At 41.0% G+C, this 19,879-nt stretch overlaps 1 protein-coding gene across 8 annotated transcripts in view; it reads right to left on the bottom strand.

The window, feature by feature from the left end:
- Positions 1–19,879, bottom strand: part of LOC114155298 (triple functional domain protein) — an 82,667-nt gene that overhangs the window by 44,895 nt on the left and 17,893 nt on the right. For 7 of the 8 annotated variants that reach the window (XM_028035104.1, XM_028035108.1, XM_028035105.1 and 4 more), the window contains exons 3-8: positions 9,960–10,034; positions 6,717–6,831; positions 5,057–5,249; positions 1,952–2,056; positions 1,650–1,846; positions 112–364 (exon numbers count right to left, since the gene is read on the bottom strand). In XM_028035104.1, the coding sequence (XP_027890905.1) occupies positions 112–364; positions 1,650–1,846; positions 1,952–2,056; positions 5,057–5,249; positions 6,717–6,831; positions 9,960–10,034 (938 nt within the window). Of the gene's footprint in view, positions 1–111; positions 365–1,649; positions 1,847–1,951; positions 2,057–5,056; positions 5,250–6,193; positions 6,373–6,716; positions 6,832–9,959; positions 10,035–19,879 lie in introns of those variants that run through there. The other variant, XM_028035111.1, reaches the window with a different exon arrangement.

Raw genomic sequence — 19,879 nt, 5'->3', positions numbered from 1 at the left:
CACAAACGGCGTTAATCGATGCTGTAATTAAGTTTTAGCTGATCATTGACAGCTGCCTGCCCCACACTGATCACCAGCTCTTGTTATAGGTCACTTCTGCACAACCCCGACCTTCTCTGCGTCCTGCTCGAACAGACGGAGCTGGAAGCACTGATCCAGCTGCAGCTTCCGGACATGCCAGGCCTGGTGGAGGTGTTGTCGGGTGGAGTGCAGCTTGTCCAGCAGCTGGGTGATGCGCGGGACCAGGCCCTGGGTGTCGGCATTACAGACGCCGCCGCTGCCACCACTGCTGCTACTGCTGCTGCCACCGGTGCTGCCGTTGCGGTTGGAGAAAGCCTCGCTGCTCTGAATCCGCTGAAGCAACCTGGACATGGATTAAACAAAAATAAAAAACGTTTTCTCTTACTTTTTGCTCTTAAAGTATAATTTAGCGATTTATTCAGAAGTAGGCTGCATTTGAATCACACTTAAGGCGCTACGTGAAGTTTAATATTCTCAGTGTAGACATAAGCGTCATGTTGTTAGCTTCATATTTGCACAGGATATTTTTGGCTGCTCATCTGCATTTCCTAAATAAAGAACTTTAACAGATTAGCTAAAAGTATCCCTAAAAAAAACAAAATTTTTCTAGCCATAAAGAATTTGGGTGTTTAATACCTCATAGTTCAGTAGACTCACTTTGATTGGGGACCAAAGTTGCAACATTTGTTACATTTTCAGCTGCTGCAGTTGGCTTTCACACTGCACTGTGTCAAACAAACCTGTTCACCCCCCTCCTGACGGGGGCTGCACCAAGGATCACTAAAAGAAACGACACAAAAACCTTGGAACAAAACTTCCTCCTTCACAAAATGTAAATAAAAATGGAGTGGCGTCAGATTTTAGCAGGTGAAGAATTTATCTTCTGTCTTTGTGCTAGACTAACGCATTTCTTTTGCTTGTATTTACCCAGAATGCCATGCGCTACAGCACTTCCTGCTTTTGGAGTGGTCTCTGGTTCCATTAGCGTTCACAAATGCATTCGAACCGCACTACAGTTCACTTCAATCCAACATAGACCTAGGCTTTTAGCCAGACCAGAGTTCAACTTTTGGTCTGCATCAGAGTTTGATTACGCTTTCACACTTCCCCTAACGAATCATACTTTCCAGGCAAACAAACTAAAGTTCAACTAAAAAAGGTTAAACAGGGCTGATGTAATAACACCCTTAAAATACTTTGTTTATGAATGACTTTAGCACATTTCTCAATTTAAACCATGCTCATTTTTTTGACCAAAGAACAAACGAGATCATTCTTTTACCAGCCTCTGTCCAAGGATAATTTAATAAACTATTCTGCACACTCTTTGGACACTCACAGGAATGCACTGCAAAAACAGTATCCTAGTTTACAAGTATCTATTTTCAACTTGTGAAATTTCACAGACTGTTTTGCAGCTAATTCTTTCAAGTGCAGTATTTTAGAAAGGAAAAAAAACATAAGACAACTCATGGCTCTTATCTAAGAGAGGTCTAGTGTTCAAGTGATTTTGCAAACGCTGTTGCATGTTAGATTTGTACATTTAGGTTTATACCTTCTGCTTCACTTTGATTAAAATGTAGTTACTTGAAAAATATCTAAAAAAAAAAATACTATGTTCTGTTTACCTCTGGCCCTCGGTGTCAAGCTCCTCTATTGGAGCTTTTATGATTTTCTTCTTCAGCGCAGCATGCTCCTCTATCATCCTCCTCGCCCCCTCCAGATCTTGGGGGAAGTCTTTTCTTGACACAGTTTCCTGCATCTCTTCCAGCCGAGTCAACATCTGGGTGGCGTGACCAGAGAACTCCTCGAACGCAACTCGCACCTGGTCAAACCAAACGACAAAACCCAGTGAATCGCACAAATTCACCATCAGACATAGTGCACATTGCGTTCCTTTGGGGTTTTTTAGGGTTGTGGTCTGTCCTACCTCTATCCATTCTTCGTGGTTGTAGTCCAGGCTGCCGTCAAAGTCAGCTGTGAGTTGGGAGGGGTCCACAACCTTCGTCAAACCCTCGAGCGACACCATGACTGTCTGGTGTAGAGATGCAGGTTGTGGTTAGCCATTTGATAAGTCGAAACTTATCGTTTTCAACTCAAATACAACAAATGTATTTTGTCTCCAGAAATGAAAGCTACACGTTAATATTAATGACAGCTTCTCAATCAAATACGAATCTTTGATATGCAGCCAAAAATACCTGAACTTTCTCAGTTATTAAACGAGTTCCTCTGAATGAAACATGTTTCTAAACCTTAAAAAAACACCTAAATCCTCCCAGCAAGGAGACATTAAAGAATTAATTTCAGAGGTACACGTTTCCTTCTTTGGCTTCTTTGCCTCTGTGTTTCTGCTGAGCCACCTCCACACAACACCCCCGCACACATGGCCAGAGAACCATGGAGACCAAGAGATAGCTTGTGTAGGCCAAACAATGCTCAGATGCACTGTTGTCCTCAAGTAAAGAAGCAAAGGAGCTTGAACAACACAGAAAGAGAACATACTGACATCACCACATTCACTGCAGGTGGTCAGTTTAGCTCATACTGCTACAAGGAACACAACGCTAAGCTAGCTGAAAGAAGGCTTCTAAAACATAATTCTCTCTTACAAATAAAGATAGATGAATTTTTTTGGAAATATTTCCACTTGCTAAAAAAAACAAATAGCAATGGTTTGGAAACTAAAGTAGAGCACTACCCCTCAGTCCTAATGCAGCTGTAAAAGTACAGTTTTCTAAGCTATGAGCGACGTGTCTGGATAGCTAGCATCTGCTAAGATGCTACTACTGCTGCTGCCACCAGTTCAGCTTTCTGGTCGACTAATAATCAGAAATGTTTACCTGGAAAAGTCCAAATTTAGAGTAAATGTGTTCTATATATTTGCCTTCAATGGATACATCAAAAATATATACACATAAATATTAGTAATAATATTAAAACTGTAATAATCAACAAGTAGGAATGTTTAAATTACAGGGTGCAACGATTGTAGTTTTCTGGTCGATTGCAAATCTTTACAAAACCAATTTCGGTTTTGGTTGATACCAATTTGTTTGGTTTGAAAAGTCGCTGAACAAAAGGCAGAGCAAAAGGAAACCATGGCCAACTTTCAGACCTCTGTAGGTAAAATTGGTGGGTAAAATCATTTTCTCAATGGCTGATTGCTCATAATTAAGGAAATCGGGGCCGATGTATCGGTGCACACCTAAATTGGTCCTGTTGAACTTTTTTTTTTTACATGAATACTGTAAACCCCTGGAACACTTACTTAATGTTACCATGATAGGAAAATCTCACTGTGTCTCATGCCTAATAGAAAGGTTTTATTTTTAACCAAGCAGCTAAATTATTCTTACTGAGTTGACTAACGTTGTTATGTCAAAATGATGTGCTGCTGGTCTTATTGTTATTTGATGAATCAATTTAAAGTCCCCATTAAGGTGCTAGTAAATAGGTTAGGCCTATTTCACTGACAATATCATTTTTACTGAATTAAAATAAAACTTGTTCCTGTTGCTGCTTAATAAATATGGACATTTTTATCAAACCGTTCATATTAAGGTGAAGAAACGAGCAGACCTAATTATTCCTTTGTGCGTGTAGCAGCGTATACAATCAATGATCATGTGGCCTTGACAGTGTAGCCCTGCCGCAGGCTACTACTCCTTTCAAAATAAATCAATATAATGTCATCAGACTACATTGAACATGCTTGCAAATGAGCATGCGAGCGATCGAAGTCGTTTCTACATCGCTCAGTTCACTCACATTGCTTTGGTCAAACACTTCCACAAAGAAATGCACTGGACAAGAATTCAACAAGAAATTGCACCAGTTGAACCAATCATTAAGCTTTTACCAGCCTACGTTTCACAGCTGTACATTGCAGTAAGCAAGGGTGGGAGATTAACTGGCATGTAAAGCTTTTGTTTAGTCCCATCAAGAATAACTTCTATAGTACACAAGAAATTACCTGATTTTGAGACTACAAACGCATTGGCATGGTTTTGTGCTGCCAACGCATCCAAAGTCTGAAAAATCAAAGTTGATCCACCTGGTAGTTCTTACAGTGCATAAGAGGTCTTTCTAAAAACAGTCCTGTTCATTATGGACGCCGTGCAAAAATCCCCCACCAAAGTTACCCAGTTTTTGTATAGGTGAGGTCTAGGTGAAGTCAATGGAAACTCAAATATGAAAGATGGTATTTCAAAGAACGTTGTATTTTCCAAAAAATTTCTTGAACACGGGTATTACAGTCGTCCAGGCTGCGAGAAAGTGAGAGAGAGCCAGACTTTCAGCAGAAGCTGCCCTGTTTTGTCTTTTCAAGCTTACGCTTACTGAACACGCTGGACTTGAACATGTTTGCAAACTTTTGGACATTTCAGGTAAAGGTCTACATCCTACCAATTAATCATTGCAACTTCTGTTTTTTTTTGTCTTGCTAGCTGTGATTAGCAACCAATATAAAATCAAAGGATTTAACTTAATAAGCGCTCACAGCAGTAAATCTAGAAGAAAGTAGTTTCGGTTGTGTTCTTATTTCTTCTCATTTTCTTATTCTTAAGGAGAAATCTGAGTGGAGTAAAAATGGCCTTAGCATCCCAAAACCTTTCAGAATCTAAAGTCTGGAAACCGACCAAACAAATATTCTCCGTCTCGTACTATGTCTCTAAATGAGCAGTGAAAATCAGTTTAACACATGACTGACAGCATCACGCATGCTTGTTTGTGTAGTCTGTTGAATAAGATGACATTTTTTCCCCTGGCTGATGATATCTGCATCCAAAGCAGCGAAGAGCCGAAAATAACAAAATGTTCTGACAAAGAGCAGCTGAGCGCAGGGCAACAGCTACAGTGGTTGGTAACATTGCTCAGCTGACAGAAAACAGGATTCAGAATGTGTGATGAATTCATAGAGTCACAGCACCTCCATCAGTGTAGGACCATGCAGCATCCTCGTAATTAATCGAGCAATATGTTTCTATCCGTCTTTTGTTTTGATAAAAAGTTTCTTTAAAGATTTTCCTCTCACCTCGAACTCAAACTTGGAGCTGCCGAAGTTGGTCCTCTGCTTCTGCCAGAAGTTGTCCGGTTTGATGATGAGGGCAACGTGGATGCAGGACGGAAACGACTCCTGCAGGATCTTCAGCAGAGGCTTGATGCTGTCCCACTTGGAGCCGCGCATATCAACAATGACTGTGAAGCCATGTTTACACACCTCCTCACTGGGATTGGAGGACAGCGGTGGAGGTTAGCCGGAGGAATTAAAGTGTAGTAATGGGGAGGAGGGGGGGTGGAGAGATTGAAGAGCATAATCCAGAGAGAGCGAGAGGAGACACATGGCGGGCGTGGGAAAGGATGAGAGAGGGAGGATGGAAGGGAGAAAGGCAATGGAATTGGAAAAGAAAAAAGGGGGGGGAGACGGCGAAGGACAATTAGAACAAACAGTGAAATGACGCATTTTCTCTACTGTGAGAAGCCTACGCGGCAAATGCACATCCCACACGTACCGCCCACATGTTATAAAGCACATGAACCTGCGATAAATGAGTCAAAAACGTCTGCTTTGAGACATAAACACACATCAGGACATTTGAGCAACCTCTTTGCCCTGCAACGTGTGCACCTTGCAAGCAACTCGGGAATTAAAAAAAGCTCCAAATGTCTAAAAAAAAAACATTTGGAGGGATTTTGAAAACAAATGGTTGACTTGCAGAGACAATTATCAATATTTCTCAACATAATTTACAACAGGTCTGCTTTTCGTCGCTAAAACGCACTTGCAATAATTCAGCACAATTTTCAAACGCAGGAATGCTCTTATTAATGCATTTCACTGCAAAAAGTCATTGTATCTTTATATCTCTAATCATCATCTTCTGTCAGCGGAGCAGAGTGTCAGACAACAGCTGTGTGCAGAGGCTGCCTTTACAAAATTGGAATTATTCAGTCACCAAAGAACTCGCGCTATAAATACAGATATTTCTCAATGATTAGATGGAAAAGAGAGTACGCTTACAGGGAAGTACAGAATGTGCAAGAAATGTGAAGCAGTAACATACAGGGCTGACAGCTGGCAGAGCAGTCAGAGCAGGAGGAGAACGCGGAAAGGAGGATTAAATTTAAAGGAAGAGGAAGAGTATGGAGGTAAAGACGACTGACGTTTTACCTGGGAGATGAGGAGCTCCTCGTCCACAGCAACTACCGTTCCCTGCTGCACCGCCTCAGCTACTGCGACACTTTGTTTTGCTTTCATATACACACACACACTCTCTCTCTCTCTCTCTTCCTTGCTTCCACACACCTCCTCACGCATGCGCACTCCGCCGCTGTCCGTTTTAATTCCTTCTCCGCTTTGCTCCCCCCCGCCCTCCTCTCTCTGGTGATACCGCTTTCCATCTTGTTGTCATCAGATGTCTGGTTCGTGTCCCCGCTCTCAGCTCAGGCTTTTCCCTCCACTGTCTCAGCATCCCCGCTTCCATAAAAATGACTTCTGGGAGCGGAGAAGCTGCAGTTATCTAACTGCTCCTGCTTCGCTGCTCACATGTTCATCTCAACCCCGTCACGTTTTTGTCTCTACACCACACGCTACATCCACTTTCTCTGGTTGTTTATATCTTTTAAGTTTATTTTTAATATAAAAAAGAAGGAAAAAAGTTAGAAAACGGATAGGGATGTATTGAATATCTAACCTGGGTATGCAGGCGAGGTAGGCGATCAGTCTCCTCAGGTCATCTGCTCGTATTCTGTCGTGGTTACTTCGTGATGGAAATGTTAATACTGGACCACCACGTCGGTCTCTTCCACCTGAGGCAACAGAAACATAAGCTGAGGTATTATAACCACGCCTGATTTTTTATATTTTGCCCTTGAAAATAGCAGCTTAATTCAGCTTTCATTTGATATTTGTCCTTAAATCAATGTATCAAAACCAATGTGAGATAAAATCAATATAAATGTGAACTTCATTATCTGATTTTACCAGCCATTAGACAAAGTATTGCTTTTTTTTTTAGCTAAAAAAAAAAAAGTAATAGTTTTTTGTTGAAAAGTTCTGCTTTGCTGTGATGCTATGAGAATCTCATACGGCCCATTCTGTGTGTATTTAATCTAAGGTGAAATAAAAGAAACCCAGAAGAGATTAATTAAATTAATTAATTTACTGGTAGTTAGTGGAATTAATTGAAAAACGAATAAAACAAGCTACATAAACTCCCCAGTAAAACCTGTGCCTACCTGTTTACAAACACTGCAGGCTAGAGGTTCATGCCAGCTAGCATGCCTGGGCTAGCTGGAATGCTAGCTAGTCGGCTAGCTGGCTAACACGCCCAGACAAAAGAAACACAATTTTAAAAAATGGTAAGCAAAAATGTACTGCCTCTGGTAATGACTAATGGGGGGCATTTTAATGTGAAAGAGCAAATGACAAAAAACTATTCTAAACAGTTACCTGTCGTTATAATGAAACTACTGGCTAAGCACTGTTAGCGAGTTAATTTCAGAGCTAGTTGCTAGCTCTTAGCCAACTGAACAAAAACATTTTTAAATGCTAAAATTTTTATTAAATAAAATGTATTTGAGTATAGTTAAAAAATGTCTTTTAATGACTCATTAGGATTCATAGCTCTTTCTTACCACAGTCCATATTGTTCTAACTGCTTCAAATGTGTCCCTGCTCCAACACACCTGTTTCAGAAAGTATTACTTACCTCGGACACCATGTAATGCTGTTAATACCCCAACAATTTAAATAAATTCTCAAAAAGTTAACTCCGAACTGAGATTCTCGCCGCACTTCCTCTGGCATCCAGCTAAAATAACTTTAAAATGTGGGAATAGCATAAAAAGCTTTGAAAACCGAACATTTTGAAACCTTGGTATCCCTTCAAACCAGAAATTAGGCCCATGCCTATTGGACAACATCACTGAAAAATCTGCTTTCAAGCTGGTTGCTGACCCACAGCTAGATTAGCTCATAATGTTGTCAGTGTGGGAAGAAATGATCTATAATAATGATCAAATTAGTTACACAACCGAGATTTCTGATTTTGTAATCTTGTTTCAATACAAGTGTTTATGTGTATTACCGAGGACATGCTGGTAGTTGATCCTACGTATTGTGTTAAAGATATTGCAAATCACAAACTCTGGGCCTTCTCCGATTCAAAACCAAAGAAAAATCAATAGCAGAAATGTGGTTTCCATGGAGTGCATGCAGCTATCTGTACGGGTCTCCACTAATGCTGAATAAACATAACCAGATAAAGATTTCTCTGAGCCCATTTACCAGCACTGCTTGGTCAACCTTAATACTAACTGTGATCATGTGATACAGATAACATTAAAAACAAACAATAATTTCACAAAGTTGCTGCTCCAAAAAGAAACAAATGTCTCTTAACACAAAAAAAGCTGGATGTTAAATAATGTGTCTTTTTGCAATAGTCAATATCTGGAAAGCAAAAATATGGCATAAAGATATGCTGTCCGCAAATTACAAATAAATCGTCAGAAATTAAATCATAAGCCCACTTAAATAAGCCACAATTTGCATTAAAAAAAAAACATTTAAAAAATAAGATCATTTCAGCCTAAGAATCTTCTGGCCTCAGTCTTTGTCTTTGATTATAATTTTTTTCGCTGTTTGTCGTCGTGTTTTTAGCCTGAGGCTCGTCTGGTTGAAATAATAGTTCGCTCCAGATCATTTGGAGATGAACAGACACTCATGTGGAAACTTGCAAAGACGTGTGTGTGACGACCAATTTGTGGGCCGAGCGCAGTCGGCCCACAAATTGGTCGGTTCGGTCTTGTTGTCTTGCGCCTCTCTGCTCAACCTCAGAAAAATCAAAAATCAAACGCTCGTGTAGTTTTATACAAACACAACTGACAGACAGCATGGGCGATTTAAAAAAGGTGGAGGAGGAGGAGGAGGAGGGAGACTCAGGATAATAAGCTTAGTTCATCTACTCTCCCTCTTCACCATTAGCCTCTCCTTTACCTCCCTCTCTATCTCTCTCGTCCATTTCAAAGTCAATTACTCCGCGAGCGTCTACCCTGGGATGTGCTGGCCGACGGCAAGTCATCTCCATGGCAACGCTGTTCTGTATCTCCCTCTAGCCACCTCAGTATTATTTCATCTGAGTCATTGTCCTCATCGTTGTGCTTCTACCTGTGACCTTTGCAGCACACCGACGACGGGGACCAAAAGAGGAGTCCGCGCACACACACACGCCCACCCCCACACACATTCTACGTTGGTATGGACGTAATCTGCATGAGCGTTATTTCTTTATACCGAAATGCAGGAAGGATAATATTTTCGCGTGCAGTACAAAGAATCCTGCTGGACGTTTTTTGGGGGGCCTGCTGCAAGTTTTCTCTGGCACGACTCAAGCTGTCTGCGTGAGTTCTAGGATGTGTGTGTGTTAGACGAAGCCAAGAGAAGACACGGGCAGCCGCAGCTCTTTGTTTTGCAGTCCTGTTGACACTGGTTATGCAATGTACGCCAGTCAGTGTGTGTTCTGAGGGTAGCGTGTGTGTATGCATCAAAGTGTTTGAAGACGGGTCAGGGGCTAAGTGTTCGGGCCTTGGACTTACTCCCCTTTGACCTCCCTTCTCCTGAGTTTTAACAGGCAGAGTGAGCAGCTTGTTATTATGTCCACACTGTGTGTGTGTGCATGTGTGTGAGAGAGAGAGCTGAAACACTTAAAGAGACGGACCGTAGAGCATCTACAGCTTAATACCAGCTACCTGTGTGTGATGGGTCTCTGCAGCCTACTGTAAACACACTTTGATATGCCCTGAACAGACAGCTGGGGTTTGGAGATGTGCATGTGTGTAGGTGTGTGGGCGTGGGGGTGCGCAGGCGTGTGTGCGCGCGTGTGTGTGTGTGTGGAATGTAAAAAAAAAAAAAAAAATTGAAAAGAAAATCTTACCGGACAGAAAAGCAACTTTCTCTTTGAGGATGGGGAGCACTTCCATCGCTCTCATCTCCTCATTTCTCCGAAATCCTAAAGAGGAGCAGAAGAAAATAAGAAAAAAAGCTTAGAGCTGAAGAATAATAAAACAAAACATCGCTGTTCCTTTTTACCTCTCTCCGTGAGCCTAACGTGTTTTTTTTTTCTTTCCCACCCCTTCAGGGCAGATTACTTTGGGACAAAGCAGATGCCGCCTAATTGTAATCTGGAGATCTGCGCTTAAAAACACATGCAGCTGGGTTACGTCACGATTTATTGTCTTTTTCGCTTACACACTTGGAAAAGACAAAGCTGAGAGTGAACAGCCAGAGAAACGGCTGCAGTGGGAGAAAGAGAGGCCAGAAACAACAGAAGGAAAGAAAGATGGGCCTTCTAGCTCTTTCTGTACTCTGCTGACAGTCGTCAACGTAAAACGGCCGAGTTCAAATGTACATTTAAAGCTTCCAAATTGACTCTTTTTTCTTATTTTTTTGCTAAATCAATTTTTTTAAAAACCCTCAGATATAGTTTGTCACCTGCAGAACAACATACCATGGCCATTTCTTTGTACTTGTGTAGTTATTTTGCTGCTAAACCTGAATTGCGCAATGGAAAACATTGCGCAATTTGTTAGCATCTTTAAATCTGCAAGCAGCTAACAAGAATCAATGAACACATTGTTCTAGTGTTCTGGTCACATACGGCAAAAGGCAACCAACTAGTTATTTTGTGTTCATTTCTGTTTTTCCAAGTTGTTTTCTTGTATTTTTTTCCAGTTAAATTACTCCTTACAAGCTGTTCACCATTATTTGGCTGCGGGAGAAAAATTATTGAGGAAAACTTGGGAACAATAAAACAGGACCAGAATGGCCTGGAATGAAATTCACAAGCCAGGTTGAAATCTGCAAGAAGTTTATCTAATTTACCTCCTGTGATGTCATAAACTAAAGTACACAAAAAGTAGAAGCTGCAGATTTTTCAACGGTGCGCATTGTAAAGGGGCAGTATTAAATTTTTTCCACATACATAGTGCCATTCTGTACCTCAATCAAGTAACTACAGTATGTTAACTTCAGTTGTTATTAAAAAGCTATATATGCATATATCAAAAATGACTTGAAAAGAAATTTGACTTCGCAATTTAATTGGGCCTTTGTCTCTTCAAAAACTCCTGCTCTTTCTGAAACTCCGCCTTCAGGAAGTCATCTCATCCTCTATTAACCCTTTAATAGAGAGTTTACCAGCGTTGAGTAGTAGCTCGTGTAATGAGCTACTTCCAGGTGTTTGCTAATTGCCGCTGGCTAGTCTGAAGGAGGTGAGTGGTGGCTGTGAGGAGGAGCTTCGTCCTCGAAGGCGGAGCTAGGTCGACCCAGGCATTTTACACAGCTGAATGATTGCTATAGGAGATTGATTGATTTCTCATACATGCATGAAAGAATCTAAGCAACACTTCAGGCATGTTTTTGATGAGGGACTAACATTGTAACATGATGTAAAAGCTCAAAAAGTCGATTTCACATGACACTGCCCCTTTTAAAATCGCTGTACGCTGTTGAAATTTTAACATGAAAATGCAGACTTTCTTATTAGCATCTTTAAATCCTCAAGCAGCTGACAAAAACACAATAAACATACAATAATCTCAAGCACCGTATTTGACCTGATTCATTTGAGCAAATTTTTTCTTGAGTCCTGTACAGTCTCTGATTCTTTCTGTATTGATATTTTTGCTGTTGTGTGAATCTGCATGCCTCCATTTGCCTTTGCTGCTGATATTTCTATGCTATTCCATTCTATTTCCTATACTATAACTGTCTGATGAATCATTGAACAACCCAACACTGTCATGTATACCAATAACACAAAACCATTCATGGATTAATTTTAATTTACTTTAATGGGCATTAACACGTGCAACACACAAACTCTAAAGTTCTCACCTGGGAGAGAATTTTAAATGAAGTAGTTTTTATCAAAGTAAGCAAACTGTTAACAAAAAAAAGCCTGAATGTAAATGGAATAACCTCAGTTCGGCTTCTCAGACCACTAATCTTACTCATTCGCTACTGTGTAATGAATCACCCAATAGCGGCTGAACCTTCACTCAGTTCCTTTCTTCGTAATACCGCGGTGCTTTCTTGTGAAAATCTCCTGGCACACAAAAGAACTGATATGATTTCCATGCAAGGATATCTGGAGCAAATATGGAAAATAATGGCAAAAAAAAATAGTAATAATCTGGCAGGGATACCCAGCACAGCTAACCATCACCCTATAAATGTCAAACTGGATGATCTCATGGGCGTTGTGGTGTGAACTGTAATCCTGAGCTTAAGTTGAGAAAATATTCAATAAGTGAAAACCTGCTTAAGTAACTGCCGCGCACAGACACAGCCTTCCCTAAAGTGATTATCTCCCATCCGAGCTTCAGCAGACAGGAACACAGATTTTGTCCTTCAGACAGAGCATACGTCTGGTTAATGTGACTGATGAGCCGGACGGAACGTGTCCGCCCACGTGTCTCTGTGACATTCTGCCTCTTTTTCCTATTCTTAGACATCAGAGTCCAGACCATCTCTGATGCGTTACTCTCAACATCGTCCTTTTTCTGGGACGTTTTGCGACAGTAATCTGCCCAACATACGCAGAGAGCTGAATCTGTGTCAGTATCGGTCTTCTACGCTGCTACCAATAACAGCTGTAAACAGCTGGTCAGTATTTTTTTCAATCAAAGGTACTAAAGCGCTACAGGAGCACCCTGATAACACTCTTTGGTGTGGAAAATCTTATAGAGAGAAGTAAACTCTATAAACTATTTTTGGGATGACTGAGATATTCAGATTGCTACTGAGAGAGAGAATGAGAGTCCAGGAGGCAACAGGAAGGTTTAATTGTTGTTCTGTTATTTTTTTTGTTGTGTTGTTGTTGTTGTTTTTTTTACTTTCAATTAAATCATGAAGCATGCCAGATTTAGAAATGCTGGCAATTTTTTTTGTCACTTAAAAGAAAACTAGATCTGCATACAGTAGGAATACAGTTTTTTTTTTTAAAGTCATAATGCTAATTAAGCTAACCGCTAATACATATTTAAATTAGGGCTGCTAATTTAGCGACAATACGGCTGAAAAATGCATCATGAAAGCATTTCAGTAAATATGAATAATTATTGGTTAGTTTTCTGAAATAATACCAAACTGGTGGCGTGGCTTTTCTTGTTTTATCCACAGTTCTCACTCCACATCGTTGTTTTTAATTTTTAAGCAGTTATGAGGTACAGTGGCCAAATCTTAAACTGCTGCTGAAAGGTTGTTGCTAGGTAACCAAAGAGTGATTGAGTTGGTTGATGCCACCAACTTTGCTTAGAAAGTTGGTGGCATGAGACGCTGAGCGGCTAAAGCCTTCCTTCTGCTTTAGCCGAGGGTATGCTGGTTGTGGATCGGAGTTCATGAAATTATTGAATATTCTATCAGACGTATTATCTATTGATATCGATCACGTGTCTATCACAATATAGATTGTTATTGATTTATTCTCCTTCCCTTATATATATATATATATATATATATATATATATATATATAGATGTAACTAACAATTATTTAATAATCTATATATTAATAATCTATAGATTATTCTGACAATTATTCTCTCGTAAAAAATTGGCACATTCTACATATTTTTCATTTTTATACAATATTAGATGCAAATAACCAATTTAATTTCTTTTTTAAAGAAAAAAATAAAATGTAATTGCCTAAATACAATAACATAGGATTCCTTTAGTAAATCTAAACCAGGTGAAGCAAAAACCACTTGAGGAGTTTTGGCTAAAATCTATTTACAGATAAAGTTGTTTTTATCTTAAATGCAACATGAAGATGTTTTTGTACAATTCTGGATTAATTACGGCTCTGAGTCGGTTCTTTTTCCAGTAAATGTCAGTTTTGTTTTGACAATTAATCTACCACTAAATGAGTTGAGGACTATGTCTACAGTCAATTGATTCCAATTAATTGTTTCAGCCCTAATACAATATAACTATTGAAAGGCACTATGAATGGCTTTATATCTCATTTTGTGTGAGGCAATTACATTTAAAGTCTGTAACACTGGATTAAAAATAAAGAATTAGAAGTAACTCCAGCTTCTGCTCACAGCAAAGTGTTGTATTTAATAGAGCATGCTAATAAGACGGTAATCTCTTCTGCCACCTGAGGAAACTGGTGACAATCAGGGCTTGTTTCTATCTTTACTCCATTTCACTCCCTCAACTGGTTCCCCGCCTTCTCTCAAGGGAAAACACAACAAATTAGCAAGCTTAACTACATTTCCCTGCACGCTCGAGTAGAAAGTAGTCTTCAGTGGAAATGGGGTGAAGACCAATAAGTTAAGGTTAAAAACTGAGAGCAAATCCCTACAATCTGAAATTGTGAACGCTTTCTTTCTTTACCTTCCCATCATTACATAACATTTGCGGTAAACATTGTGAGCAGCTGGAGGAGCTTAGCCCCACATGTGAGCGAACAAAGAGATCAGTCTGGATTCTCTCACTATTGAGCCATTTATCATCTGAAGCAACAACAACGTTTGATCAGGCCCCGCAAACTGCTGTCTGCCTGGCCGGCTGCCACTGAGCAGGAGGAAAATCAAAGGACAAGGGGGGGAGAAAAAAAAAAGAAAGAAAAAAAGACAAATGTTGACAAGACTACAAGCTGAGGACCGCAGTGTGTTTCTGTTAGAGGGTGTGTGTGTGTGTGTGTGTACAAGGACAGCAGACACTGACCGCGCTAACGGTGTGAGTTGGATACTGTGCGGTGAAATTTAACGGTCACTGGGTTAGAATTTGCTCAGCGACACAGAATCTTCTGAAAATACATCCGAAATAAACCCGATGGTTCATTGGAGGCATTAGATGCTTTTCCCCTTACTTTAACCAGTAACTCCAGTAAAATCCAGAGTCTCGGGTACGGGTGCACCGATTGCAGCTTTTTGGCCGATCATCACATCTCTTTACAAAACCTGACCTACCGATTCTAATTTTGGCTTTATTTTTGCCTGAAAAATTGCTAACTAAAGAGACAAAGTTGCTAAATTGGGCTAACGTTTTTCACCCTGATGCAGATGTGCATACATGACTAGTCAGCTCTCTCTCTAAAAGTAACAGTGGCTGATTTTCAGACCTTTCTGAAGGTAAATAAGATTGCTGGATAAGACTGGTTTCTCACGTAAGTATCGGCCGATTGGTGACCTCCCAAAATTAAGGAAATAATCGTCCATCCGATTCATTGGTGCCCCATTAGCCTCGGGTGGCGCACATCTGCATGTTGGACTCGATATAGTGCATGCGGTTAAAAAAGGAAAGTTTAGAAACCATGTCTCATCACTTTTCTGCACTCTGCCGTGCACTGGGACAGGAGAAAGTGGCACAGCAGCTAAATATAGACTAGCCAGGTCACACCCACTCTCTTACAAACACACACTTAGCTCATGCAGAGGGACAGGGAGACATTTCTGGATAAATGATGAGCAAACACAACTTAAAAAAAGAGGGAGAGCTGGAAAAAAATGGGAGGCTAATGAGACATCTTTGAGTCTTCATAACTAGGCTGAAGGAAAATAAGTGTGTGAAACTGAACACGGATTGATGGAGGAACGGAATAATGAGCTGGACTGAGGAAAAGGACTAAAAAAAAAAAAAGACTGTCAAGTCTCTCCTGTCTTTTATTTCATCTTCTCCAACTTTTCTTTTTTCCCCCTATTCACTTTCTCTTCAGAAAGTTTAAACTCCACATCTATCAGAGTTACAATGAAACTAACTTATCTGGCTATCTTCGCCAGACAGGAAACGGTACCTGTCAGCGGAATGAGGGCAGAGCCGGTGTGCGCGTACTGCCACCTGTGATTGATCGCCCAACAAGCCATGCTCGATCACTCGTGCGTAAACCGTGGGGAAGAACATCCATAAGTCACCGGGGATTCGGCTCCTCTGACGGAGAAAGGGTCCGCCGCCGTCTTCAGCTCTTGATCCGCCGGATGGCTGACGTGTTGAAGGGACCCACAGTGGGCAGAGCTACGGCAGCAATTAAAGCTAATCCTGGGAATCCTGAGGCGAGATATTCCAGCACTCCAGACGACCAAAAACCGAGCATTTCTTTGCCGCTTCCATGGCAAGGGACGCCTCACCTCACGCCAGCTGCAGCATCCAGTGTGTATTTCATGTGGCATAAGGTGAGCCGCTAATCTCTCTGTCTTTTGGAAAGGCGAGTTCCCCGGGGTAATCCTAATTGTGTAGGAGGGGCAGTAATTATAACATGCCTGCACTGCATTTATGAACCCTAGGAAGCTGCTTAACATAGCATGAGACTTGAGGTGGATGGGGAAAAGTCCTTACAGTTCAGGAGGGATTTGGCTGGAACATCAAAAACACATCACAAGTCTTTCCAGGGAAGCTGGAGTAGACATTTAAACTATCTGTGGTTAAGGCAGCAGCCCACATTCACTTCAATCTGGAAGAAAGTGGGATTGTACAAAGGCAAAAGGCAGATTTGGTGTGCAAGCTCCCTAAAAGGGACAATCACAAAGTCAATGAGTTGTTTCCAGGCAACTCAACTCACTTCTAAGGTTTTCTGAAGAAATAAAATGCATCAAGTTCTAAAGTTGTTCCAAGCTAATCTCAAGAACACAAACACACAACAGATAGCTGGAAGTTACATTGGGTCAGTTCCGAACTACCTGGTGTCTATCATTTCAGACAGCAGCCAGGCTTTCCTGGTGTGGACATCTTAGCCATAACAGAATGCATAACACTCAAAGAATCATCCAAAACTACAACAACAAAAGTCTAAAGGCCTTGATTTTCTCAATTTTGTGAGACTGGCAATCGGCCGATACTTCCATGGGAATCCACCGATCCAATCTATATTCGTAAAAATCTGACAATCAGTCACTATATATATATCTATATATATATATAGATATATATATGATCAAGATTTGAGAGTGCAGAGTTTTTGTAAACTCATTTGCAAATTTATTGCAGGCTACATACAAGCCACAATTTTATTAGCTCCTCTACGTCATGCCAAATAAGAAGAAACGACTTAAATTACATTGTTACGGAAGTTCTTTCTCAGTAGAAAACTGCTTAAGATGTTTATGCAGAAATATTAAATTCACACACCTGCTATGAATCTTATTTTTGCTTTTTATGTATTGCATCTAAAGCAGTTGCCATGCATTCATCTGCTTGCCCAGCATAGATTTAGCTAGTTAGATTAACTTTCACTGTGTGTTTATCCCTACATGACATAGATTTTGATGGACAAATGGAAACAATCTTGTAATTCCTTCATTTTTGTCTTTAATTTAAAAACTACTAACTCTACCAAAGAAATTGCTGCACATTATTTCTTGTATGTTTTTTAAATCCTTCAAAGGAAGTCAAAACTAAATCACTGACATTCAGAATCAGACATAAATAAAAGAACAACAAATACTTTCATTTCTCAGTGTCTCTTTGGCTTACCGTAGATTATAGCAGCATTTACTTCAACAACGGCAAGTACATTTAGAAAGTGGAAAAACCTCAGTCCGGCCTTAAATCCACGCCAGGAATCTTCTTCAAAAGACTAAAGTGAACTACTACAGCTCTGATTTTCCCCGCAAGACAAAACTAAACCCAGATCAGTTTTACCCAAACAACAGAGTCCCAATGCTTTGCGCGGTGAAGGGACTTGTGCGGAGGGTGTGAAACGCGGCTATCACCGCTAAGGCTGCGCCCCGTGAGTCACAGAGAGGGCAACAGATGAGAGCGAAATGCCAGACGTGTCCATCATTCCTCGCAGAAAACGACCCAGAGTCAAGCGCTCACCGTTCCGGGCCACGACCGTCGCCGGGTCGGGTTCCCGTTTCTGTCTCGGAATATGTCAACACTCTGCTTCACCTCGGATACTTCCTCCGAGGGGTCAAGTGGGCATTAACTTGCACATGCAACAACAAAGCACTCAATGTAAACAAGCTTACTATGTGATTATGACAAATACTTCAGGGTGGCGGCACCGGACGGCGTCCATGTTTAGAAAGGAAGGGGGTTGGAGGGGAGATGGGAAACACAACAGCTGGACGGGGACAGACGGGTCAGGTGGTGCAGTCAGCTGAGGCGGTGAGGAGAAAATATGCCGACAAATGGAAGCTCTCGCTCAATCTTCTCCGTTTGATTAAAGGGTAGTAACACGCAGGCTCAATTTCTTAATGGCTCCGAAGCAGCTGACTGGGTCAACCTGGTCCTGGGCCAGCTGGCGTAACTCGGGAGGAACCAGAATCGAGCGCGCATGCGTTTATGTGTGCGTGTGTGTAGCTCCGAACTTCCCACGTTCACATCATGCCAGAAATTCCAGGTTGAGGGATGTGTGGGAATAGCAGGGATTTTTCTGAGGTTGAAGGGGGGGGGGATAGGAATAGCGCGTCGACAACACAACCCCTCCAACCCGCTCACGAGTAAAGCCTCAATAAATAAAAAAAAAAAGAAACTGGACAGGATAGATTTTTTTTTTCTACGAGCCTTGCTGCTTCAACATGGGAAAACATCTGAAAGGAATTAATCTAATTTTGACTGTTTAAATTGATTTATTTCATCATGGAAAGGTTTTACATTTCCCATGATTCAAATTTTTTGATTTTCCAAGCCACATGTACAAACGATGGAAGTGCTGGACTATTTTAGCTTCCTCATAAAAAACAAGATTAAGTTGCAAATGGAAACAAGTACAGAAAGAATAAAAAAATAAAACACATTTGGAGACTGTGCATTCACGGCAGGCCTGCTTACTCCACTTTAATCAAACTCCAGTTCGTTTGTCTAGAAAGTCCAGTTCGCTTGGGGAGGTGTGAGCGCGCAATCGAACTCTGGTCTGGCTAAAAACCCTCGGTCTCAGATCCACTGAAGTGAATTCTGGTGCGGTTCCAATGGTTTATTTAGACGTTACTGTCTTTTTAAATTCTAGAAAGACTTCACAGTTCGGACATAAAACATAGAACTGCAGACGCTATTTGTGTTTTTTCTTTTGTCTAAATCCCCCCAAGAACCAACTTCTGCCCTGGAAGAAACCAGAACTGACGGCAGACCGTCTTCGCTTTCTTTCTGCTCTCTCCGTCTTATCCAGACCTCTAATAGCAGGGTAGTCTAACCGAGGCAGAAACAGGCCAGGGTTACTCAGCGACCCAAACACAGCGGGAGAGCGGGTGGAGCGGGGACAAGGGGGACTGTGGAAAAGAGACCGAGTTGAAAGACCGCTTGTTATCGGTGCCAGCAGTTCATTTATCCGGGTCTTTTGCCACCACCACTGTTTGATGAGCCGTGACGAGACAAAGAACGAGGCTCTGTTTGCATTTCATCAATTAAAGATCCCCGAACACTCTGTCTTTTTTTTTTTTTTTTTGTAGTTTCCTGTCTCCCTGGGTGAGGTTCACCTACGAGATTTCTAAAGAGATTTATTAACGTTCACAGTCAGAGGCCGCTTGCAGGTCCAACCGATGCAAACCTAATTGTTTTCAAGCTCCTGAAAAGCGCCATCTGGAGGCGAAACAGCGAGCCCGCACACATTCAACAGAAGAGCCGATCTATATTTTACACTTGGCAGGATTAGTTTTTCCTTTTTTTAGTCCTTTCTAGTACAAGCTGCCAAACAGTAATGACACCAAAAATCTGTGAAGGCCCAGAGGCTTTGACTGCATCACACACAGTGCTTACAAAAGTATTCATACCTCTTATACTTTCCCACATTTATTCACATTACTACCGCAAACTTTACTGTATCCCTTCAGGTTTTTTTCTGTAACTAAATGGGTTGCAACTGTGAAAAGGAAGAAAAATATACATGCTTTCACAAATAAAAAGCTGA

The sequence above is a fragment of the Xiphophorus couchianus genome, chromosome 13 (assembly GCF_001444195.1).
Source record: "Xiphophorus couchianus chromosome 13, X_couchianus-1.0, whole genome shotgun sequence".
NCBI classification, from domain to species: Eukaryota; Metazoa; Chordata; class Actinopteri; order Cyprinodontiformes; family Poeciliidae; genus Xiphophorus; species Xiphophorus couchianus.
Note: the sequence above shows the minus strand (reverse complement) of the source record. Positions and strands in the feature narration are given on the sequence as shown.